The 26,476-nt window shown below is 27.9% G+C and overlaps 2 protein-coding genes and 1 long non-coding RNA gene across 3 annotated transcripts; 2 read left to right on the top strand and 1 right to left on the bottom strand.

Annotated features, from left to right (window-relative positions):
* The first annotated feature begins 837 nt into the window (after positions 1 to 837).
* On the top strand, positions 838 to 6,986 carry LOC105636929 (Nucleotidylyl transferase superfamily protein). Its single transcript, XM_037641436.2, has 12 exons — positions 838 to 999; positions 1,098 to 1,196; positions 1,289 to 1,373; positions 1,562 to 1,631; positions 3,435 to 3,495; positions 3,590 to 3,643; positions 4,379 to 4,535; positions 4,617 to 4,713; positions 4,789 to 4,898; positions 5,551 to 5,657; positions 6,384 to 6,494; positions 6,585 to 6,986. Exons 1-12 carry the CDS (start codon positions 910 to 912, stop codon positions 6,699 to 6,701), a joined length of 1,158 nt encoding a protein of 385 aa, XP_037497364.1. The 5' UTR covers positions 838 to 909; the 3' UTR covers positions 6,702 to 6,986.
* Positions 6,987 to 7,149: 163 nt separating this feature from the next.
* On the bottom strand, positions 7,150 to 7,945 carry LOC105636930 (uncharacterized). Its single transcript, XM_012220339.4, has one exon. The coding sequence runs from the start codon at positions 7,754 to 7,756 to the stop codon at positions 7,517 to 7,519; it is 240 nt and encodes a 79-aa protein (XP_012075729.1). The 5' UTR covers positions 7,757 to 7,945; the 3' UTR covers positions 7,150 to 7,516.
* An 11,693-nt stretch (positions 7,946 to 19,638) lies between these two features.
* On the top strand, positions 19,639 to 20,447 carry LOC110009835 (uncharacterized). The gene is made up of 2 exons (XR_002284711.3): positions 19,639 to 19,983; positions 20,173 to 20,447. It is a non-coding gene; the product is annotated as an uncharacterized LOC110009835 (long non-coding RNA).
* The last annotated feature ends 6,029 nt before the right edge of the window (positions 20,448 to 26,476 follow it).

Below are 26,476 nucleotides of genomic sequence, written 5' to 3'. Positions count from 1 at the left end.
TGTCAGAATAATGTTTTATTCTAAAAATTAAATTATGGTATCCACCCTTTGGCTTCACTATCCAGTTTTAATTTTTAACCATTTTTCAAAAATTTTAAATATTAACATTTTCTTTTTAAGGAAGAGAATCTATTAATATAAAACTCAATCCAGACTCATATCCTGTAAAACAATGTCAATCATAAAATTTAAACATGAACTTGAATAACAGAATAATTTATTTTATTTATCTTTTTAATTTAGCAATAATTAATATTATGCATCAATTTTCGGTTCCCTCCAAATCAGATTTTTCATGCCATCCTCATAATTTGACCCCAAGATCACATCAATTAAGTCAATTTGCGAAAATATTCATCATTTACTTATTAAAAGATTTATGAATTCAACCAACCTTAATTTTTTAAAAACAATAATTCATTAAAAGGTTTTAATAAATTAAAGTAATATTGTAGACCGTACGACAGATAGCACACCAAATTCATCAACTTGTAGTATATTGGATTATATAACATGAGCACCTTTTCTAAATTCATCAAATTGTTTATATAATAGATAATGTAATATGAGTAGCTTTTTTCTTAGATTTTGCGTTTTTTTAACACAAAGTGAAAAAATTAATTATATTATATTTGATCAACAAAAAAAATGTTTGTAAGAAGATTTTATATTCAATTTTAACCGATAGATTAATTTATAAAAAACAAATTATTAATTATTTTGAGATGCCACAAAATTTTCTCCTAAAATGATTGCACTTCAAAAGGTTAATAATTATCAATTGACATTTGATATTAGAAAATATAACAGGACTAACCACACGGCAGCGTTTGGTGGAGTAACAAATGGATTAATCGATAAAAGGGAAAAATTGAAAATAGAGATTTGATTTTATTCACCACGAAGAAGATGACGGAAGCTTGGATTCGACCGCTAGTTGAAGCCATACATTCCAGTCCTACTCAGGCCGTCCTTTATCTCTCCGGCGGCGCTTCTCAGGTCTCTCTCTCCTTCTATTTGCTTAGACATAAGTATATGCTAAAACAGTAATTATCTTTAAAATTCAACTTAACTAATTGATTAGATCTTGTGCTTAGGCGTTGGGCTGCTTGATGTCAGTTCCTGGAGCTACAAATACAGTTCTTGAAGCAGTGGTACCCTACTCTAGAATGTCCATGATTCAATTACTTGGAAAGGTTCTCTTCATTTCTTTTCCTTTTTTCTTTTTTTTCTGATTTTGTTAGAATATTTTTTGTTGCTGTTAATTTCATTTTTGTTTTTTCTTCAGATTCCTACTCATTATTGTAGCCAACAAACTGCACAGGAAATGGCTTTATTGGCTTACAATCGTGCTCTTAAGCTCTCTAGTCCTGGTAAATTAATTCACTGTACAATTTTGTATGATTTATTATTATTTTTTAAATGGAATGATATATGCTTCCTTAGTTAGCTTGTTCATGAATATGAAGGTATGGAAGCATTTGTCATTGTTTCTAAATTTGGGAAATGGTTTAGTAAGTGTTAATATTAATCTAATATGCTGGATTCATCTGTTGAATAGGTTCTCCAGTTCTTGGTGTGGGTTTTACTGGTTCTCTAGCTAGCACACGTCCCAAGCTTGGTGACCACAGGTATTGTTTATTGAAAACGTTTTCCCCTACATGAAATGTTTCCTTTATAATAGAACAGAAATTGTTTTCTTACTAGTTCAAGTCAGAACTTTTTCATGTTTACTCTTGTTTTTACTACAGATTCCTTGTTTTCATTGGCCCTAATAGTAGGTATTAAAAGCATGCCTTGGGCTCTAGGATCCCTTTGCGCCTTTAATGACTATGGCATTTTTGCAATAGTAAATTTATTTCCAAGTCACAATGGTGAATAAAACAGGGGACAAACGTATGATAACTTGAGTGAAGTAGCGAATAAGGATTTAGTATCAGTAAACCTCTCTGTACATGTAACCCTTAACTGAATAGAATGGAGGAAAAAAAGATCTATATTATATAGCCAACCCCAATTAGATTATAATTAATTAAGTTATGTTCTCTCATTTTTTTTTTTTTGGGTCAGCTATCATGAAAACCTTTTTATTAAGAACTGAAGGAAAGGAGAAAAACTTATCAAACCCGAGGAAGATTAAATCCAAGCCAATAGGCTTCCCTCATATACCCAACAAAACTTAAAAGCTCAAATGTGACAAGAAAAAACCTATAGAAACAAACTAGAGAACCTCTCTAAGGTAAGAGAAGTAAACTAGAATAAAAAAACAAGTACAAAAAGAAAACCAAGATAAAATAAATAAAAGCAATTTTAAAACCAAGCTAAGAACGGATTCTCGACATCAACACCTTTCTTAGCCAAACTATCTGCAAAATGGTTATTGCTTCTTTCCACATGATTAAATTGTGTCTGATTAAGTTGAGAAATGGTTTGTTCTAACTTGTTGAATTTTTCAAAGAATTTAATCCTTTGGCATTGAGAAGGCCAATGGTGAAGCTACCTTGATGAGAGGGTGGGCAATTGCCCCCCTCTCTTGAAAAAAATGGCTTACTTTGGTTGGGATTGAACTCTGGCCATTCAGCAAAATGTAACACACTTTCACCACTTTGCCCCTAACTTACACATTCAAGTGTTTGCTCCCCTCCACACCCCACCCCCCCGCGAATTTAAACCCTAGCTTCACCCCTGGAGAAGGTTCTCTACTTCCAAGGCCACTTATATCCAACACAAAACATTTCTAGAATCGGATTCCCCAGTCAACGGGAAACTTATAACATCTAATTGCCAAAACATCTCAATTGCTGAAAATAAAGCGAGGATTTCAGCCTCATTATGATCTAGCACCCCATGGAATGATAAAAATTGCAAACTACATGACCATTACTGTTTCTTAAAACAACCCCCCACACCTGCTTGACCCAGCTTGCCTTTGGATGACCCATCAACATTGAATTTGAACCAACCTGGAGATGGACTTGCCTTATCCAAAACATTACTTCTAACAGTGCCCTGCTTCCCGGAATGAACACCTGCTTTGCAAAATTCCAACTAGAAATAAATACCAGTCGCTAAAACTAAAAGAAATGGACTGGTATTTTGCTTTTAACAGTTTCTTGTTTGTTTACCTTTTCTTGTTTCCATATCACACATATTAAACCTCTCATTAAATTCCTATTTTTAAAATGTAAAATGCTAAATAACATTCAGTGTTTATTGTTTTGTCGACTTCATGCTTTATGATAGTGGCTACTGGTTACATATAGGGTATTCTTGTTTCGAGAATCCTATTGAAGCTAGCTTTTAAAGATGAGTATTGAGTTTCCATTATTTTCATGGAGCTATTTTCGAAGATGTGATTCTGGAGTTCTTAAAATCTGCTGCATTTCGAGTGACTTTTCATGTTCTCAGATCCATTTTGTCATTGTTGTTTATAGATTTTACTTATCAACAAGAACATCTGACAGACTTTGGGTATCTACAGTTACTTTGTCAAAGGTTAAGGAATTCCTTTTTTTTTTTTTTTTTGTCTTTGAATTTCAATTTTTCATCTTGCAAAATTTACAAATACTTGGTTACTGATTTCATATAGGGTTTGCGAAATCGGGAGCAAGAAGATGCAATTTCAAGTCATCTCTTACTCAAGGTGTGTAATATTCACATGGATTTGTCCATTATGTCCTATGTTGCAAGCAAACTCGCTTTGATTGCTGTCTCGGAGACGTTTTGGAAATGTTTCCTGCACGGGAATGTCTGGAAAGTCCTTGAAAATGTTTCGGGGCCGTTTCCGTAAATTGGTAACTTGGAAACCGCGTTTCTGCCTTCAAAAACAAGTTTCTTTAGTTTAAAGTAAATAAATAAATATAAATCCATAAAACATGTATTTTTTAATGAATATGGAACTTGAAAACAAGTATTTTTTTTTTTTGTCTTTTGGATATGCTGAATGTTGGTTGAACTTGACTTATTGTTATATCTTTGATGGTTTTTAATGATTTATTGTCTATAATATACTTAACCAGATATACCTTTTATTTGTTTCCCCCACGTTTCCATTTTCTAAATTTTTGAAAATGTCTTTTCCCCGTGTCTGTTTCCATGCAACATAGCTTATATCTGGTTAGAAGTACGCTATTTTCACATTTTCTCTCCATAACTCATATTATTCTTAAAAAGGTGCACCTACCTATATTTAAAAGTGGGGTGAACTGACAAAATGGCTATTGCTAGCCACACATTCCTTTTCTTTGTTTCCCTTCATGTCTCTGAAAAATATACCATGCTTAATTGTGTATAAAGAATTTGTTTCTCGTGGTTCTCATTTAGTCATTTCCTTGGCAGACTTATTATTTAATTTTCTTTGGCCCGCTTTTGGTTGCAGGCTATTGCAAATGCATGCAAAGTCCAGGCAACTTTTGTTTCTCATCTGACTGAATCTGATGTGTCTGATGATTGTGAAGAACGATTTACTGAAGATGAAGAATTGGAACAACTTATAAATGGGCAAATATGCTTTAAGGTCTATCCATTTTCCAATGGTATGGTTTGTTCTTTGGTAGAGTAAATCCCAAATTCACTAACTTTTGTCTGTTATTTATTGTGTACTAGCTGTTTTGTAGTGACACATGCATCGAAGGAGGAGAGAAAGATAATACTTTCTGGTTCTTTTAATCCGTTGCATGAGGGTCACCTGAAGCTCTTGGAAGTGGCTACTAGGTATATAAGTTTTTCTTTGACACTATGTTTAAGAGTTGTTTAAGTCACTTTCCATTGATAACCACTTTTATGCAGCATCTGTGGCAATGGATATCCATGCTTTGAAATCTCAGCAGTCAATGCTGATAAACCTCCACTATCAGTATCACAAATCAAAGATCGTGTCAAGCAATTTGAAAAATTTGGTGAGGCTCGTTATTTATATCATTTTCTCGTCCTATATATTTCCTTATTACATGAATTACATTTTATTTTATTTTATTTTTTATAATTTGGACTTCCAATATTTCTGGGTGGTCGATGCATTTTGCATATTACTGCATGAATCTAAACGAATCATGATTTTCAGAAAGAATGTAAATATGGGGAAATTTTCCGGGCACTGATCGTAAGTTTCAGTTATGGTATAACAATTTGGGATGTAAATTTTTGAATTGGGCAATTGACTATTCAGAGGACAATATTGAGTTAAAGTAGTTAGATCACATGCTATGACTGGGAGTTATACAGCTCTGAATTTAAGGCATCCTAAAGTAATGCTTGTTCATATCAGATATCTGTTGATGTAATGTGCCCCCTTGAAACCTGCAAGTGAATAGAAATGATATTTGCTTGTGTAAGCCTTAAATTTATTTTATTGATTACATTTAAGACAGCAAAGCTGCTTGTGCTTTTGTGTTAGTATTATTATTATTATTCTTTTGCTTATTCTTATTCTGGTTTTAATGTTGAATTCTTTTAAAAGATTAAAATGCTGAACAGCGCAAACTATTGTCTAGGAAATTCTATTAACTAGCCATTTGATAATTATTTAATGCATTTCCTTTTGGATGGCAGGAAAGACGGTAATTATTTCCAATCAACCTTTCTTTTATAAGAAGGCTGAGCTTTTCCCTGGAAGTTCTTTTGTAATTGGTGCAGACACAGCTGCTAGACTGATTAATGTGTGTAATCAAATTGCTCTAAATAAAATATGCATAGATACATTCTGATGTTTTATTTAATTTTAATGCATTTACATGACAGTGTTTAACTTTATCTACTGGATAGTTACCTGGAATTTCATGTACTAGTAACCTTTACTATTTTGAATTTGGTATTGTGTGTTACAATAGATGAACAGAAAATTACGCAGAATATTAAGGGAAAAAAATTTTTTTTCTAGCATACTCATGGATAACATTTTTTTGTTTTGCTGGCATATTAATCATATAGTGACATGTTCCCTGATTAATGTAATGGAAGGGTGAGGATATATGATGCTTATACTGTAGGGTTAATCAACTTTGTATTCTTTCTTATACATATGCATTGCATTGACACCAAAAGAAGATGCTCTTTCTCAGAGCATGGCCGCATTATTTTTAGAACCAGAAAAGATTGTTTAGCTTAAGCCCTTTTTGAAAGAGCACATTCCAAATACCTATGTCTATAGGTTAGTTTAGGCAGTACGTGGTATGGAATGAAATATGTATAATGATTCATTGAAGTTGAACTAATGTATTGTTGTGGAACTAATCTTTTATGTACACATACGCATCCATGATGTCCTTGAAATCTGTCGCATGCGTGATGTCTTAATATAGCAGCATGACCTATTAGCTTATATTTACAATTTATTTTATAGGTTAAAGAGTTATGTTGACTATTTGTTTCTACTGCTTTTCCAGCCAAAATACTATGATGGGGACTACGGAAAGATGATAGATATACTAACTGGATGCAAAAGAACAGGATGCACATTTCTTGTTGGTGGCCGAAATGTAGATGGTGTCTTTAAGGTATTGTGCTTGCTTATTGGAAGCTTATGCAGCATTTGCTTGATTTTCATTTGGAAATTTTATCAATGCGATATTTCGGTCTTTCTTTAGGTTCTTGAAGACTTCAACGTTCCAGAAATGTTAAAAGACATGTTTATCTCTATACCAGCTGAACTGTTTCGGATGGATATTTCCTCCACTGAGATAAGAAAGAGTCAGGGATGTTAATATGACACGCAGCAAAATTTACCCTTCACATGATTCTTGTTGTCCTGGTAAATAATGAGAAATTATTGAGTGATCCTGGTATATACACGCCTTCTCTTATAATCATTTAGAACCCATTTTCAATAAATTCAGATAGATCCTACATGATTAAGTGTGTCAGATGTACTATTTTTATCATTTGCGTCCAACAGGGGCAGTAAATAATTCCTTGTAAAGAGTAAATATGCATTTCTGGAAAACCTCATTTCATTTCATATATTACATTTACATGTATGTTGTTCAAAAGATCTTTTTTTTATTTTAAAAAAAGGCTGTGTTTGTTTGGCCGAGTCGAACCAAAATTTGATTAGAAATTAACATTGCAGCATCTATTATCCCTATTACTCTTAGTAACTCTAGAGTGAGTAATTTGCAGGTGTTTTCAAGTTGAAAAAAAAATCACAAAATATAGATAATATGCAATTTTTATTATAGTAATGGCAGATGGAATTACATACATGGACGAAACTTGTATGTTCTTCAAATTGAAGGCAATCCAAGTGATCCTGAAACTTAAAAAAATATCTTACTTGTGCAAGGGACTAAAATTCTATATGTAAGGGACTGTTGTACCTATATAATTGAAACTTACAGTCGGACTACAATTCTATATGCAAGGGACTGTTATATCTATACAAAAGCACAACTAAATAAATATTTGGGTATCAAATGGTCAAGAAACAGAAGTTTCTACTGTTCTATTGATATTTGTCTCTTAATTCACTTCTATCTCAAGCTTGTATGAGAATGAACGCGGCAGGCGGAGGAGATGAAAGTCATCCACCGCACCCACCTCCGCACCCAGCTCCGCACCCAGTTCCGCCTGTTGAACCGTGAGTATTTGAGCCTTTACCTTCGGTGGCACCGCCGGCACATGAGAAGATGATAGCTGTAATGATAGATAGAGTGATTAGTGCAGCCCACCATAAGAGTAAAGCTTCGTGGCTTCCAATTCTGCCGCCGTCACCGCCTTCTCTTCCATACCCACTAATTGCCTCTCGCCATTCTCTAACCATATCCAATCTGTTTCTAATTTTCTCTCCCAAATCAATGGACGACTAGGTTTCTTTCGGGGTCTCGAGTGCTGAAGGTGAAGTTGCAATTAGGCATTGACTTTATCTGGCGCCAATGTCTCATATTTTATCCATTTTGTAGCGGACTTTGTTGACGTAGGAAGGATGCCAAATGAAAGGATAAAAACGTTAACGAAAAAGAGGATAAGGTTCTAATTGTTACTACGTCGGTCAGGCCCCGAGAGCTTAAGTATCTAGAAAATTACAAAAATGTCCCTAAGATATTTTCCAATCACATGGAGGAAAAGAAAAAGATCCATTTTTTACATCTTAACTAATTGTAGGTTCGCACGTTGCATGGATTAATATATTATTGTATATTTTACTTTATAGTTTATAATTTACGTATAAATCATAAGATGGTAAAATTATTAATCTCCTTAATGTCAACAATAGTTTTTTTTTTTTAATTATTGCAATAGATATTATTTTTTTAAAGTTATCTTTTCTTGTCCATTTCTCAAAAATCTTTTAAAAAAATCATGAATGCAAATTTGTATTTCATAAATCTTGATAATATTATTATGAATAACAAATTATCATGCATTTAAAATCCAACTAAAACTTATTCTAAAGGATAATGCATTTTTATATTTAATTAAAAATCCAATGGACCATTTAAGAAAAATAAAAACTAAATTAAGCATAATAATTTTATTCCATAAGAGATATCCCAATAGTATAATAACAATAACATTCTTCTTCTGAAAATAAAAAGTAATAATAACATTTTATTTTCATAAAATACACCAAAAGTGAAAAATAATAAATTAAATGAAAAATACATATAAATTAAACTGGAGAATATTAAAAGCGCGTCAACATAGAAAATGATGTTAAGGTATTCATCCATAATAGTGTATTTGACACGATGGTGAAATTCTGATGCCTTAACTCCAAATGATGCTTCAATCTTAAAGTTGGTTTGATCTCCCTTTACAAACACAAAGTGAATCCAAGCATAATAGATTGAGGTATAATGAATACATAAAATGTATTAAAAAATAAATGGATAAGCATATATTGGATGTTGTATACCTTGAAGAAGTAGTGGGTCAATTTTAAATTTTCTTCAAGAACACCTTTTATGCGAATCAATTCATTCATGGCAAACGTAATAGTTTCATTTTTCTTCTCATCAATTCCTGTCACCAAAATAATATCATTTCATAATCTAAGCTAGTTTAGAATGTACATATATGAGAGTAATGAAAAAAAAAAATTCTTTGCTTTAAAAAAAAAAAAAAAAAGAAAAAAAATTCCAGAATATACAAACCAAGTTAGAAAACTTTCTTTCCAATACATATTTTTCATTGAGCAGTTGCACTTTTCCTAAATAGAAAAAGAAAGAAAATGAGTTTTAGCATTTCTAGAAAGAGATAAGAAAATCTCTAAAATTTAATATAATTATTGTAAAATCTCTTAAATCTTAACTTTTAAATTTAATATAACCATTGTTATAGATAATATATATAGATAAAATAATTATAAGGGACAAAAGAAATGCTAAGAAAGGGGATTAAAAAATCAAAAAAATTGTAAAAAAAAAAAAAAAGAAATGCTTAGATAGGAAGATGCCAAGTCAGTCGTTTAAAGTTTTTTTTTTTATTTAACAGATTATATATTTATATATATATATATAGATACTAAAAGTATGTTATAATAGTTAACTGGTTACACGATGCACAAATATTTTAATACATATTAGTTTTCAATATTTAATTAAATTTTTTATATCTTAATTTTTATTTTTTTATTATTTATATAATTGAATTCTAGTTAAATAATTTTGAAATTTTTCAATGTTTAAATTTAATTTAACAAATATAGTTCAATATTTTATAAATTGTGATTATGATATTAAACCATCTTTAAAAATATATATAATAATGTTAGGAAATAAATATTCTGTTTAATTCTATTTATTTATATTGTCATATAAAAATTTACAATAATTCTATTTAAAATTATTTATTTAATCATTTATTTAGTCAAATGATTATTATTTATTGTATTATTGATTTTTTTTTATACTTTCACGAGGTGTCTAGATATATTTAAGTGGTTTGACGTAAATACACATAGTAAAATTTTAATCGGGATTGAGAAAATATGAATAGTAAAATTCTAAATGTATATGAATAGCTCAAAGTTCTCACATACCTATCCCACTTCTGTTGCTGAACTCATCTCCCTTTCCAAAATATTCCTTTCCTTTTTTATTTTGAGCGAATTTATGAAAGTACTCGTGTTATTTTTTCCTAAGTAAAAAATGGTATGAAAATAAGTTAAAAGGGAGAGTAAATAAACATTACGGGGCAAGCTCGTTAAATGGGTAAGAGAAATTATAATTGCCAAGGATCAGAAAAAGCATGCAAATTGCTTTCCAGTCTTAGCTTCAATTGCAAAAGATATTACTGCTTCTCCACTTTCTATTGTTTCAGTGGAGCCAGCTTTTAGTGCGGGTGGACAAATTTTAGATCCAACACGATTAAGATTATCGCCAAATAATGTGGAAATGCAAAAATGTGTTGACGATTGTACTTGAGCGGCGTTTAAAACTCAAGACCAACAAAATTCAAGCGATGATGATGATTCCGGCTCATTAACAGGCACTAGTGGCGCCGATGACTAAAATTAATTGTAATAACTAGGAGGTTATTTTCCATTGTAATAAAAAAAAAAAAAAAAAAACTATGTGGGCTTCGATTTCCTCTAATTCCTAAGATGATACGTAAGCAATTAAATTAAAATTTTTCAAAGACATTGGATATGGAAATTTTCAACCAAACCAATCTCATCTCTCATCTCTCATCTCAACTAAACAATTATCTCTTTAAATTTGACACATGGAATAACCCAAGAAACTAGCTAGCAAATCTGGACAATGAATCAAACATGAACAAAATATGGAGAAAGAACAAGAATTTGCAGATTTGAAAAACAACAAACTTATATATTAAACTCATTCATAGTTTAAAATTATATTTTTATTATTAAATTAATTAAAAGAATATTGTAATTTTAACTATTCTCTATCATTTTCTTCTTTTCATACAGATTCAAGTTCTGTGAATTTTTTTATTTTCATCAAAACATATTTTCTCTATTTACATCAAAACATATTTTCTTTATTTTGATCAAAACATATTCACTTCTTTATTTCATCAAAACACACTTGATATGAGACCATTTATAAAAGAAATAACAATCATATAAAACTTAATATATTCATAACCTTACTATGATCCCTAGCCCCAAAATGAAAGTGTATCAAATTGCTTTTTTCAAAACTCAAATTTATTGATTGTAATTTTAAAGAAGAACATCCAGATTGCGGTAGAAAAATACATAAGCGACGCGAGGTGAAAATCATAGAATTGGAAGGATAGATTACATGATTTTTGTTTGAAATTTGAGAGAGCGAGAGGGGGAGAGAGAGAGCCATTTTTGAAAGTGGAGAGGTAAAAAAATAATGAAGAAAAAGGAAAGAGTAATCTCAGGATTACAATTGAAACGAAGGAATTGAGTTGTCAGTGGGCGCACTGAAAGTAAGATAATAATAAATATAAATTTTAGTACACAAAAAAATTAAAAAAGAAAAATAAATTCTTTTTTCTACTATATATTCTTGACATATCATCACTTTTCTTGACACTCAGTGCCTCTTAAATGCACTTGTTCCCGTATGTTTGGAGAGGTGTGAAATTATAATAATTTTGTAATAATTTTCTACTATGGAGAGGCCGTTTTGAAAATAAAAGAAACCGGCACAAGACTCTTTGTGCAAGTTAGGGGCAAATAATGTATTCCACCTGTTGATAACACAAACATGTTTATACAAATGGCCAAAGCTAGTTGAGGCGGTGCAGACGAGCTTTGCATTTATCCCACGACGTTTTGATTTATGGAAGGTTTAGAATTTTTCATTTCTTGTGTATATAATTTTTTATTTTGCAGTTTCACTATCGTTAAATGTTGGGTATTGTCCGGATATACATAGCACAGACATTTATGCTTGATATATATGTAATAAAACATTTTCTTTTAGTTTTGGTTGTTAGAGAAAATGAAATATATATTTTTTTAATTTTTCAAATTGCATAAGATTTTTCTCAAATTTGCAAAGTTATGAATTTTTTATGGTCTGTTAATTTTGTTCTTATTAAAAACATTTAGTTTAATATGATTTGATCAATAATTCATTTAATAATGCTAAATTTATTAATTTGTAATTTATATACAAATATTAAGCGTCCCAATTGGGTCGACTTTAAAATAAAATGTTTGTACTGAAAATTTGAATTATATAACTATATAGAAAATTATTTTTTAATTCGTTAAACTTCGTATAAACACACTGAGTTAAGAATATGATACTCCTTCAACAAACAAGAACATTTTGAAAATATATAGAAATTTATTAGTTTCAAATAGAAGTGTGCAAACGGGTGGTTCAATTCCGAGTCAATCTGCAAAAATCAAAGTTAGCCTTTTTGGTTGAAACTAAACCGCATCGAAGTAAATTCAAAAATTAGATTGAATCTATTGGTTAAATCATATAGTTAGATTTTACTTGAAAAATACTTATTTTGCATTAACTGATTCAAAGATCGAAAAAATCGAAATTATGAAATTAAAAATCAAAACCAAATAATTAAATTAAAAAACCGAAATAAATCAGTTCAGCTCGATTTTTCAGTTTTTTTTGCAAAGTATGCTCTCCCCTACTTTCAAAGATGAACAATTTGTTATGCTATTTTTAATTTTTAAATTTATAATTACTATCATTTAAAAATATAGAAGTATGTGGGATTGAAATATATAACATTAGTAAATAATTTATAATTAGGAAAGTAAATCAATCAAAATAATTTAGGTTATTTCGTGTTAGAGATAAATCCAACTTATTATAAAATGATTGTTAAATTATTAATTATTAATGAATTTGATTAATTACTCATAGAGGACAAATTTAACATGGTATCAAAATTTGAAACCAGAATGCTTATTATTTTATATGAGAAAATCCTTAAGCCTCTGTGTGCTTGTTAAGTGGCCCTAATTGCCACTTCGGGGAGTGCAAGAGTAATACGAGAAAGGCAAACAAACTAAAAACGCTTAAACCATTTTGTATTAAAAGTAAGTCTAATTTGCTATAAGTCCAAATTATTAAATGAAATAAATTTAATTAGTTTCTTTTAGGTTCAGATTTAAAAAAAAAGAATTACTAAATGCAATCTTTAATGATAACTTGTAAATTATGATTTTATAAATATTACGAAATTATAAAAAATAAAATGGAGATACTAATAAACAACAAATCTTATCTTGTTTTATTTCATTGTTATCGCAAAATTTATCAAAGGTACGACAATTGTTATTGCATGCTAGAATTGGTAAATATTCTTCAAATTACGAAATTGTCATGCAGTTGCATTTCTCGGTTCTGCAAACTCAAATTGTTGGAGTTATATAAGAAAACCTACACTGTCTAGTCTGCAACTACTGTCTATCAGGTCACCGAGTGAAGGGTAGACAATTCCAAACATCATTTGTTTAAACGATATATGTAACAGGATAAGCAGAGCCACGAATTAAAGTTAGAGGAGACTAAAAAAATTTCAAGAATTAAGGGAGTAAAATTGAAAAAAAAAAAAACTATTTTAGTGGGTAAAATAAAAAAATTTAATATTTTATAAGTTATTTTTTTTAAAAAAAATTTTGTTAGGGAGGTGGGACCACCCCAAAATCCCTTAACTCGATCAAGGATGATAAGTAGTTAGGTAAATTTGGATTAAAAATAAATTAGCAGTTGATCAATTTGCATTGTGGCGGTTTAATTTTTACTATCTTTTAAGTAAATTATTATGAATATTTAAGAATGTATACACGTGTTACCTGGGACAAGTAATTAGATATTGAGTTTAGTAGACCATTTTTATAAGATTAAGGGTTCTCAAATCCCAAAACGAGTATAATCACGCATACATGGGCAAAACGAATATGATGATTACTCTCTCTCTCAAAATATAAATCGTTTAAAATTTTTATATAAAGGTTAAGGAAATTATTTTTCTAGATTATAACAAAACTATGAGTAATTTAATTAAATTATTTTTATCTCAAAATCAATAGTTACTTGTGAAAGTATTTATTATATTTAATGTCAATAAAGATAATATTGGACCATTTATTACTCTCAAAATATAAGTCGTTTAACGTTTTTATATAAAGATTAAGGAAATTATTTTTCTAGATTATAACAAAAATATGAGTAATTTAATTAAATTATTTTTATCTCAAAGTCAGTAGTTACTTATAAAAGTATTTATTATATTTAATGTCAATAAAGATAATATTGGAACATTTATTATTCCTTCAAATATTTAAAACGATTTATATTTTAGGACGAATTGATCACCCAAAAATAACTTATATTTTGTAACAGAAGAAAAATTATTTAACGTGGGATTCAACTCTAACCCTCTTTACTTAGCTAACAATGACTTTTACAACCATCAATTTCAAATCGTAATTACAAAATTTTATTTTTTAATTGTTAATCATTAATCATCAATAACAAATATTAATCGTATTTAATGTATTCACTGGTGCATACTAAAAGTTTTGTATTTTCTCGGCATTTTGAGAAGGAAATAATTTATTATCCAATCAAAAAACAGGGTGAGAAGATTGCTACGGGCGCTGCTGTATCAGATGGGCACATAAAAAGACACTGTTTTGCGTTTTCAATATTCACAAAATACCTATACTTATACGCTGTGCATATGGTACGTTTGTGATAAAATACTGAATCAAAGACAGGTACGTATGTCTATCCACGTTTTAACATGCGTACTACAGAAAGAGGCAGAGATATGAAAAAATGACGTGGCCCTCGCAGACAAATCCTTGAAAATTAAACTCTGACGTACCCCTCGCAGCCTTTAGCCGCCTTTTACTATTGGTTAGAGTTTTCTTTCTTTTTATTTATGTCTTAATTTTAATTTGAGTATGAATTAATAATTATTGAATTTATATTTAAGGTTTTAATTTGAATTTTCGTTAATATGTTTATCTAAAAATTCTATAGAGTTATCAATTATATTCTTTTAGTGTTTAAGAAGTACCCTCAAAACTTTTATAATGTTAGAAATTAATAAAATTAAAAAAATAATATACGTTTTTTAAGTTTATTTGTTATAGTTGTGTGTTTCTAATTTTTATTTACTAGAAATAAAAATAGTTTCTAGTTTTTGATTATTTTTTCTTTGAAGCTGTTCTTTTTTTTTTTCTAAAATTATTTTTTCTTTTTGATTCATGATGTTAAAAATTCTCCTAATAGCCAAATTTCTTCCTTATTTAGTCACTAAAGATTTTAGTTAATAATAAAAATTCTAAAAATTAAAGTTTAAGAACAAAATAGTTAAACAAATTTTGCATTTGATCTTTAAATTTTAAAGTTACAATAACCATTAATTATTATGTATAGAATCAATTGCACAAAAATATTATATCCAAGTAGTTTAAATAAACAAATAATAAAGGATACAATATATATATATATATATATATATAAGAGACAGGAAAGAAGAAGAGAATGTTACATAGAAATAAAATCAATGCTTGTGAATTTTGAATGAATAAACGCGAACATAGATGATGATGATAATAATAACAACAATAATACTAATAATAATAATATCCTAAAAAAAGTAGAAAAAGAATAAACATGTAATTAACAACAGAAAGTAATATTACGTAAATCATTATTTATAAATTAATTTTGTAATTTCATAAAATTTTATTTTTCATTTTAAAATAGTTTTATAAAAAAATTAAATAATTTTAAATCAATAAAATATTATCAAAATAGAAAAATCAAAATAAATAAATTTAAATGAAAACAAAGGCATCTAAAATATCTAACGCGTGTTTGAAAAATATAAATATTTGAATACGAGTATAATATAAATATAATAAGATTTTTATTTAATCTTGTCGTTGACTTGTTTAAATTAAATTCACGCATTCACATATAAAATAGATTAAATGAAAATAGAATTTTTAATAAAACGAAAATATATTTAATCATACGCTGAAAAGAAATAATGCATTAAATTTTAAATTGTTCCATGAACGGAGACATAAAATTAGTTCACGCAAAAGTATAATCTCTTAACTTTTGCCCAACCTCGCACCTTGCACATATTTCCCTTCCCAATGCTCCAAAATCGTTGTTATCGTAAAAAATATCTAAAGAAAATTCAGATCCAAAAAATATATAATAACTCCATAAAAAATATAATAAACTTTTTGAAGTTTTTATATGTACACACGTAACCCTATACATGCAACTCTTATAATAAATAACTCTTCTCTCGTGTGTCTTTTACATTAATGGGATCATGAACTCTCAGGTTATGCCACTATGGGAGATTTTAGAACCATTCTTTAGACATCAAGGTGGAAATGATTCTATGGTTACAAATGATTCCATTTCTTGTATCAATAAACCAAAATTTTCATTCCAAACATCAAATTACTCCGCTGCGATCATGTATGAAAAAAATTATCTTCAAGATGTTTGCAGAGGTGTACCAGATATTCTATGTTGCGCGACTTCACAAACCGCATCTAATGTACAATCAAGTTCTAGTAGCAAAAGGAAATCAACTGAAATGGATATTCCAAGGTGTCATTGTCCAAGTGGAGTAAGTATCATATTCAGTTTTTTGGAGTGTTGGACTCGAAACAAATTTGCATCTAGTATTAAAGTGAAAATTGGTTATTGGGATTTCATATCCCAGAGTCTGTCTTTAGTTTTGTTGGAGCTTAGCTACCCTTTGAAACCCAGAAAAAGAAAAAAAAAAAAAAGAGAGAGAGAGAGAAGAAAAAGAAGAAGAAAGAAAAGAGAGAAAATAGCTTAAATTTCATAAAGTCATCTCTCATTGGTTGCATGATGAGCTTGTCATGCAAGCTTTTATTCTACAGTATGAAGGGATTAGGGAAGATCTTGCTGCTCCCTTTGTATCGGCCTACTGAGTAAAAATAATAGAATAGTAATAATATTTTTGAAAATTTTTTTCAAATCGTATGATAAGGTTCTATGAACGGAGTGTAAGCAAGCAAGTCTTATCCAAAGAATTAAAATTGGTAATTTTGCATAATGAGCTCGCCATGCGAGCTCAGTATTCTTCAATTTGAAGGATATTGGCGACACATCTTTGATATGACAAATGCGAGAGTAAGTAGTGGTGAGACACATAGTTTGGCAACAAGTTTAAGATAATATTTTTTAACATTTCTGCTCTTAATTTACGATAAAGCAATATTATTTACAATATTTGGCTTTGTGTGGACTTAGGTTTAGGGTTTGACTATTATTTTTCTAATTAGTTTGTAATTTTTCAATTTATTAGTGGATTTCAAATCTCTTTTCTCCAAGGTCTTTGTACAGACAATATGAAATATAAACAAATGGCTTTGACAGATTATTTTTATAAAAGCCTCTAAAAGAGCAAAGAAAGAATTGGACATTAATACCATTTTAATTGGACATTAATCTAAATTAGTGATGTAACTCACTCTCGAATTTGCACGTAATCTTTGAAGCTTTAGCTCTCCATTTAAAAAAAAAAAAAAAAAAAAAAAAAAGATACGGTACTAGAAATTGATTGGGAGGGTAAAACATAATTTCTCAACCCTTAACAATAATATTTCTTAGGGGAGAGTTGTAGCGTCCAAAGATCAACGTAGTTCTTTTTCTGGATAAGTTATAAGAAGGTCTAGATCTTTACATATAAATTTAGAATAAAGAAATTAAATGAAATTTTTAGAAAATTGTTTGTCACATGGTAATTGATGCATGGAGTTTTTCAGGGTTGGAAGTATACATATGGTTAAAAGAATTAAATTTTTATAAATTTTTTAGCCTATATTTATGTTTTTGATTTAAGTGAATAAAAGTTACTTATTCGTTAATTTATTTGATTGCAGTTTTCCGTAGAAGCAAATAAAAAGCAACAATATAAAAAATCCAAAACCACTCTTTCATCAGAAATACACAAGATGTATGAGAGGGTAAGATGTATATATAGTAGATAACTTGATACTGTATTTTCTTTTAGCAAGTTCTGCAAAATTAATTTCTTTTATTCTATTCTTGTTGTATTAAGCAGAGGCGTAGGGATCGAATCAAAGAAAAAATGAAAGCTCTGCAGGGACTAATACCCTACAGTTGGAAGGTTGGTTATACATGTATATTTACATATATATACGTACAAATATACATATTGCTATCAACATGTATATTGTTCGATAAAGTCACTGTTTATGCTTTAGAAGCATGTTTTGAATTACAAATTACAAATTGCATAAAGTTAATTGAATTTGCAAAGAGTGAAGCGAATATTTCTTTTTGTTGTAAAAAAAAAAGGGACTATTAGGTGTGTTACTCATTGTCCCGTCAACTTGGACTACCGGTCAAGTGTTGACGTCCCGATTTAAGAACCCTGTCCCTTCAAGTAAGATTGTAGTGTTGCGGGTAGTAAAATCAATATTTAGACATCATGCATAACTATTGGATATTATTATAGGAAATCGAAATTAATCAAACAGACGGATGATCAACGTTTTTATCACTAAGCCACCACTTCGGATGGTCAAATGAATATTGTATATTATATTCACATTAGTGGGTATATCTCATTATAAGGAAATAAAAGTGAAATGTCTTAACTTTAAATTCATCTTCGTTTTCATCAATTTAACGAATATTATATAAACAAAATACAATTATTCTTCTTTTGTATAACCAAAAGTGAATTTAGGCCAGACAATTATATTCATGTTTTAGATTTTAATTTATATATTTATATGTTTATATTGATTCCAACTTACTTAAAATTTTATCTTTTACCTCCTTTATTATTTATACATTGCTCTTCACTGACTAGATTTTTTGAATGTGTCTACTATAATATTATTTTAACCTTTTAATAGAAAAAGTGATATTTACAAGAAAAATTGTTTAATATATTTTTATATTCACAGTGATACACACTTTATCAATTAAATGTTTGGTTAATATATGAATAAAAAGTTCACCGCAGAACCGTAGACAAATAAAATAATATTATATTGAATAAAAAGTTCACCGCAGAACCGTAGACAAATAAAATAATATTATATTGAATAAGATGAGGGGATTTAATTCGATCTCTATTATTTATACTCTTTTATATTTTAATCATAGGGTCGTGTAATCTTTTCACATTTTATACAAGATAGGAAGAGTAAAAGGTTTTAAATTTAAAATTATCATAAATTTAATAAAATATTATTAAAAAAAGTGATTGTTTATGTTGTTTAATCACATATTCTCTTAATCTATTGAACCTTCTATGTAAAATAATTTGACTAAAAAATTATTTGAATTTGAAGCGGAGTGATGAATCTAGTCAAATGTTATAAAACTCTATTGGGCTAATCTTTGAATCTAATAAAAAAATTAATTTTATATAAAATTAAAATAATAATTCTATACTGAAACTTTAATTTAGGATTAATAGAAAAACATTTATTTATTTTTCAAGAGTTGAGTTGGGATGGATTTCAGTGCTCAAAGCTTCTGCAAAAGTGTTAGGTCCTCAAAGCTTTCTTTAATTTCATTTCGAACTTGCAATTTCAGACGGATAAAGCTTCAATATTGGATGGCGCTATCGCATATATCAAAGCCTTAAAGATGCAAAATGAAGTAATTATTATATATATATATATATATAGTGAATATATAGGCTGCTTCTGGAGATTAAAAGCACTAAAACTTTTATTCGTCTTGTTAATAAGGCTCTGGAATTTTCCATGATCACGTGGCAAGCCACCGAGATGAGTCAGACTGCAAGTGGCGGAACTGGTATGCCGAATAGAGAACGTGTGTCCATGAGTCAATCCTGCGCCGGAGTTTTTGTGCCACAGCCACCACAACCGTTATCAGCTGATAATATCCTGCAGTTTCCTCAAATGGCGGAAGAATTGCCAGTATTGCCTTTCACTAATTTGCCCTCGTCCAACTTTGCTGCGGCTTCCAGTGGGTTCTTGAGTTTTCTAAATCAAGAACACTTTGCTTTCCCAACAGCAAAAACCACCTCTTTCAAGTAAATCAGGTAATTCGTTTCATTCATCTTCATTGTCTCTGATATACTTTTCTCAGATTAGCTTAATTGCTTACAATGGTTATACAAGAATGAAAATAATTTATTATAAAAAATTTATTTAACTTCTTGCAATCCTGTAGTTAAAACACTTAGATTGGATTTATATATATTGTCATTTTTTTTTAACTCACATTTCAGGTTAGATCAACGAATCAAGCGGGTTAACTCTGGCATATTGAACGGCTGGTCGAATTCGAGTCAAAAAAGAATCAAGTGAAGTCCAAGACTCCAAGATTTAGCATCTCTACTCATGATCTTATCAACCATAGATGATGATGCTAAGTTACATATGTTCTGCTTTTTGGTATCTGATCAGTAATATAAGTATAAATTGTTACTATGGAATATTTAGTTTTGAAAAGCGTAAAATGCGAAGAAGGTGAGTTAAATTTAATTTTAAAATTTAATCATAACTATTTCGATCTACATATATAAAATTCTCAGAGGCAATTGTGCTTTATATAGCCAGCGAGCAAATTTTGCAAATAGGAGGCTGAGACTGAGAAGAACTCTTTGATTAGGACTGTTACTGTAGTTTTTATTTGTTAATTAGTTTCATGATATTAAGAACCGAGTAGTGGCCATAAGCAAGACTAAACTGGTGGCTCTCCTCCGCCATGTCTATGACCTCGGCCATCAGTGTCTGGGCGAAAACTACGTTTAAGAACTCATCGAAAAAGCTCCTCAGGTACCTATTCTATTCTTCTTTCGATATTCATTTATGTCTCGAAACTTTTGGAACTTCTCTTCCATTATACTGAATTTGATGCTTTTAACTGTAAAATACATAAGATCAGGGGTGAGCAAAATTACCGAACGGACCGAACTGAAAATCAAACCGACTCATTTTAGTTCGGTCTGATGCCCAAGAGAGGTTCAGTTGGTCAGTTCGTTCGGTTTTAAACCGAATTTGTTGCTCCGTTCAATTCGATTACACAAATATTAGGCAGTTGGGCTTAGAATCCTACCGAAATGATAAAAATTGACAAAAAAAATAGACCGAACTGACTGGTTTGGTTCATATACAAATTTCAATTCAATTCAATTTATTATAAAGAAATTTCGGTTTATATTTTGTGGCGTCGACCAAACCAAATCGGCGGTTTGCTCACCCTTATCTATAACATAACGGAGCATAGAGAAGCCTGAAAAACACTAAGAATGTTTAGGCTTAGTGATTCAAATTGAAAAGGTTGATTTTCGTTAGTAATGATACTAGTGGTTAGCGACCTTAATCTCATAAGGATGAGAACACAAATTCGATTTCTAAAAACCCATTTTGTCGAGAAAGCCAAAAACCTTTATTATTTTGAGAGAGAGGGAGAATATTAAAGATGAGTATAAAAAGATAATTCCATTAAATAGGATGATAGATTTTAGTTTTTTTCAAAATTAAAAATCAGAATTTCTATTGAATCACAGGTTATATATTCTAATTTAAATTGCCACATTTATGCGAAAGTGTTTGGTAAAGACAAGCTAGCCATTTGTCATTTTTCAATTAAAATCAAAAGAATCAAAAGAGATGATACTTAATTAATAAAGTGTTGGTTGAGGTGATAAGTGATCTCAATCTCTGTAATAAAGGTGCGAATTCGATTTTTGAAAAATGCATTTTGTTGAGTGTGCAGAAAAGATTTATGCTAAGTTACACTTTCTGGTTATAATAATAATAAAAAAAAAAAGAAAAGATATCTAAACTAATTTAATACACCTTCCGGTTATATATATATATAATAAAAGAATTAATAAATTTTTAGAAAGAAAATAAAAAATAAATTTTAAATATAGTGGGATAAAAAATAAAAAATAAATTTTTTTCATTAAGAATAAAACTCTTTCCAGTGGGATAAAAAAATAAAACTCTTTTTAGAACTTAACATATAATAAAAAAACATATTATATTAAAAAAATTATCAATTTGAATTTCAAAAATCAATCCATCCTTCAACTACAAAGCACTTAATCTATTGAAATTTAAAATTGATGAAAAGAAAAGACTAAAGCCAATTCAATAAATAAAAATTACAAAGCAAATCATGCTAGAATTTAATATTGGCTGGTTAATAAATTTATTCAAGTATTTTTTTTTAATGCCTTACGTTGCAAATTTAAAATAAATAAATAGATTAATTAATTAATAAAAAAAGATTAGATAAAAAATTTTAACTATATTTATTACATTAAATTTAAACAATGTAAATTCTGAAGTTATTTATCTACAAATCAATTTAATGAAAATTGAGATATAAAAATTTTAATTAAATATTAAAATCAATATTTATTAAATTATCTATGCATAGAACCAAATAGGATTGCATCTTCTAATTTTCTATTAGTTGCAATTAATTTACATAAATAATTATCACAATCAATATATAATAATTGATTATTTATTATCAATATATTTATCATCATTTGAAATTATTAATAATAAAAACTAATAATAAAAATTTGATTAAACAAAAGACTAAATGTTTTTATTTCAATTCAAGTCATTTAAAATTAATTTAAATAAATATTTTACACAATAAACAACTTAGTAAATGTGATGAATGATCTGATATATATAACAACATTTTAAATATAGTTTTTAAATAACTATAGCTAGAATATATTTTTCACAATGAGAGTTTTATAATACATTTTATAATTAGTTTTAAAGTTGAAACATTTATGATATATTTTAGATTAGTTGAATTTATTTGTTATTTTCAAAAAAGATTAGTTGAATTTAACTGTGATTTGGATAATATATAAAAAAATTTCAAATATAGCTTTGAAACAAATATAGTTGGAAAAAACTTATCACAATTAGTGTTTTATACTAAAAATGCATCTAATATTTGTTTTAAATATACTTTAATGAGAAAAGAAAAAAAAGAAAAAAAAAATATTCTAGTCAAATAGAGCAATAAATTCGAATAAAATTATACAATATATTACAATAATAAGAAATCATTAATAATGTTATAATTGAAAAAAATTTAAAATTAATAAAAAAATTTTATATTAAAACCATGCATAGCATAGGCATAATGCTAGTATATATATAAAACAAGTATTTTTTTTCCTAAGAAGTTGACATATGACATTTCTTAGATGAATGATCTTCCCTTACTTTTGCCACATAAAATTCTTGGTGATGATACATAGAATTATAATGTCACATAGGACTCTTAAATTTTGATAGTGCCACATAAAATTTAATTATTAGTTATAGTGTTATATAAATATCGACATTAATTATCATTCAATTATCATAATTAATACATATTAATAAATAATTATAATTACTATAATATTATAACCTATCTTTCTCAATTAAAATTACATAATATTGTTCTTAATTGTCATTCAATTATCATATTAATATGTATTAAATAATTAAAGTTATTACAATATTATAACCTATTTTTTAATTAAAAATTATCATAATTTTGATGTTGATTATCATATTGATGCATATCATTATAATCATTCATAATTATCATTTATTATTATATATAAGAATTTTATATTTAAAAGAATGATAGAGAAGGTTAATGGTGATAGAGAGCTCTTTAAGGTTTGGTATAATCATTTTTTTTTTGGCAAATTCAATAGTTCTTATATAATTTCTTTTCAACATTGATATATTTTTTCTCTTCTAATTTCTATTACTCTATCAAATTAGGAAAATTTTGATAAATAATAAAAGAAAACGGTTTATATAAAATTATCATTAAAAATAATATACATACGTTCATCATTCAATTTCTATTGTGTATTTTATTTTATTATTTTTAATATCGTCTAACAAAATCTATTAATTGAAAAATAAATTAAAATCAATGATTTTTAATATATATTTCCTTTTCTTTCACTTTGTTATAAACATTAATTTTTATATAATTAGTCTAATTAATGTTTTTAAATTATAAATTTTTTCTCAATTAAATTATGTACTTTAAAAATATTATAGATAAAGATATATACTGTGCATAGCACAGGCATACTGCTAGTATCTTTATAAAGCTAAGCTGACTTGGCGTTCTCTCCATCCAGTATTCTTGTTTCTCTTTTTCTACAAAATTTTCAGTTTTCTATCTTATTTTTTAGTTTTTATAGATAAATAATTAATTAGAAAAATAATTTTTTACTCAATATATATAAATAGTTAATTGGTTAAGATAACAAAATATATCTTACTTTATCTTTTTAATGTTTAAAAACTTTTTTTAACTTAAAAATAATTATCTTTGAAATTTAAACGTCAAAATAAAAATATTTATTTTAATTTAAAATTTTTTAAATTCCATTTTTATTTATTTAAGTTGATCAAAGTTCTAGAGGAGCTAATCAAATTGGTTATACCCATCTTAATTTATTGGTTCACTGTATATTTATTCTCTAATTTTTCTTATTTATTTGTTTATCTATATTATTTATTTATTTTCTATGTTATTCATCTTTTTCTTTTGGGTGGAAATTTTTGTTGCAAAAAATGCATGTTGCGGCTTACGAGAAGGTTACGCTTGAGTTGTGGTCATCTTGCTCTATTTTTTTTCTTTTGTTTCTTTTTTTCTTTTCATTCTCAAATATATTATTATGTTGTTGTTTAATCAATTTCTATTTCTATATATGTTGTATTTTATTTCTGCCTGTAGCTCAATGAATGAATTGGATATAAATTTAGAGAGTATTAATCTTGTGTTTATCACAAACCAAGTCATGAATTTTCTTCTCTTCACTCAATCTTATGGTACTTTTCAACTTATTTTCTTGAACTGTATTTTATTTTAATTCATATGATATGACAGTTCTAAAATTTAGAGGAGTGGAGGCATATGTAAATTTCGTCACTGCAGATTACAACTTCTCGAGTTTGGATAAAAACAGTAGTTTGATACAAAGATTTTTTTTTTGAAAAAATTTGTTTAGTTTGATAGAGATTGGTTCATATAGGTATTTTATAATTTTGGTTCCCTGAAAAATCAGTATAATTATAATTAAAAATCTATTAGAGGTTTTATGAACTTTGTTAATTAACATGTAACTTTTAATTGATGCGACTCTAACTTAATTAGTGTCCTATGTTGAAAAATAAGAGTCAATATCTAGATACATAAAATATTTTTTTACATATATATCTATAAACCCAGCTATTTTTAATTAATAGATACAGAGATAATTATTAGTTTTTACTTTTGAATTTTTTTCCCTTATCTATGTTTACACATTTTTACCTTTTTATATATCTTAGTTTTCAAGAATCTAGTGATATTTATATAAATACACATCTAAATTAACTATTACACTAACCTATCAAAAACAATTAGCATGTTATTATTTAATTTACTTTTGCAAGTCATTATTCTTTTATTTTAATTATGAAAGTTATATATTTTGTAAGGGGTATTGTTGTATCATTAGAACATAAAACTTGATACACTTATGAACTTAAAAAGTCTTGAAAATTTAAATAGGTTTAGCTCAAATCATTTTTATCTAAAAAACTTTCAATTATTTTTATTATTCATTTATTAACAATTTATCAATGAAATTTTTTTTTGAAATAAAGTATAATGTACAATAAAGAGAGTAGCCCGCACAATTGGCATGCCTTCATCTAATTATTCAAGACAACTTTAATTATATTCAATCTTATATTTAATATCAATGGTATTTATGGAGATATCTAAATAGTAGTAATATGCTAAGGTAAATGATAACTCGTTTATGATATGAATTCGTTTAACCTCAATCCTAACCCATTTATTTTGCGTGTTAGGCGAATTGTACGTATTCGCGTATCATAACCTATTTTGATACTCTTAAATAGGGATATTTTTTTCATTAACTCATCAAATTAATAAAAATTTTTGTAATCGGAATAATTTGAACTTAAAACCTTCCACTCTTCGTCTTAACGAATAATGTATCACCAAGAAAACTTATAAAAGAATAATTTATAAATAAATTCCATATTAATACATATAATAAATCTATCAAGTGTATTATTGATGACAACACAAACACGTTTATGCAAATGGCCAAAGCTAGCTGAGGTAGTGCGGACAACCTTTGCATTTATTCCACGAGGCTTTGCATTTATTCCACGAGGCTTTGCATTTATATCTATCAAATATTTCACTTTTTGTATATATTTTCTTATTTTGCAGTTTCATGTTGGAGATTGTCACGGATATACATAGCAGACATTTATGTGCATGTATATATATGTATGTGTGTGAATTTTAACTATATAACAATTTATCAGTTTCAAAGATGAATAATTAGTTTTTGTTAATTGTTTAAATTTTTAATTATTATCGTTTAAATATTTAATAAATATAATTTGAATACAAAATATAATAAATTTTATCTTATTTTATTTCATTGTTGTTGCAAACTTTCTCAAAGATAGGACAATTATTATTGCATGCTAGACTTGGTCATA

Source organism: Jatropha curcas, chromosome 10, assembly GCF_041381405.1.
Source record: "Jatropha curcas cultivar XTBG-Jc1 chromosome 10, XTBG_Jcur_1.0, whole genome shotgun sequence".
Classification (NCBI taxonomy): domain Eukaryota; kingdom Viridiplantae; phylum Streptophyta; class Magnoliopsida; order Malpighiales; family Euphorbiaceae; genus Jatropha; species Jatropha curcas.
This window is presented reverse-complemented; position numbering and strand designations above follow the sequence as displayed.

Coding starts and splice junctions, on each gene's coding strand:
- LOC105636929 (XM_037641436.2), top strand. CDS start 910: ATGACGGAAGCTTGGATTCGACCGCTAGTTGAAGCCATACATTCCAGT. Junction 1,374..1,561: donor TCTTAAGCTCTCTAGTCCTG/GTAAATTAATTC, acceptor TCTGTTGAATAG/GTTCTCCAGTTCTTGGTGTG. Junction 1,632..3,434: donor CCCAAGCTTGGTGACCACAG/GTATTGTTTATT, acceptor TGTTGTTTATAG/ATTTTACTTATCAACAAGAA.
- LOC105636930 (XM_012220339.4), bottom strand. CDS start 7,756: ATGGTTAGAGAATGGCGAGAGGCAATTAGTGGGTATGGAAGAGAAGGC.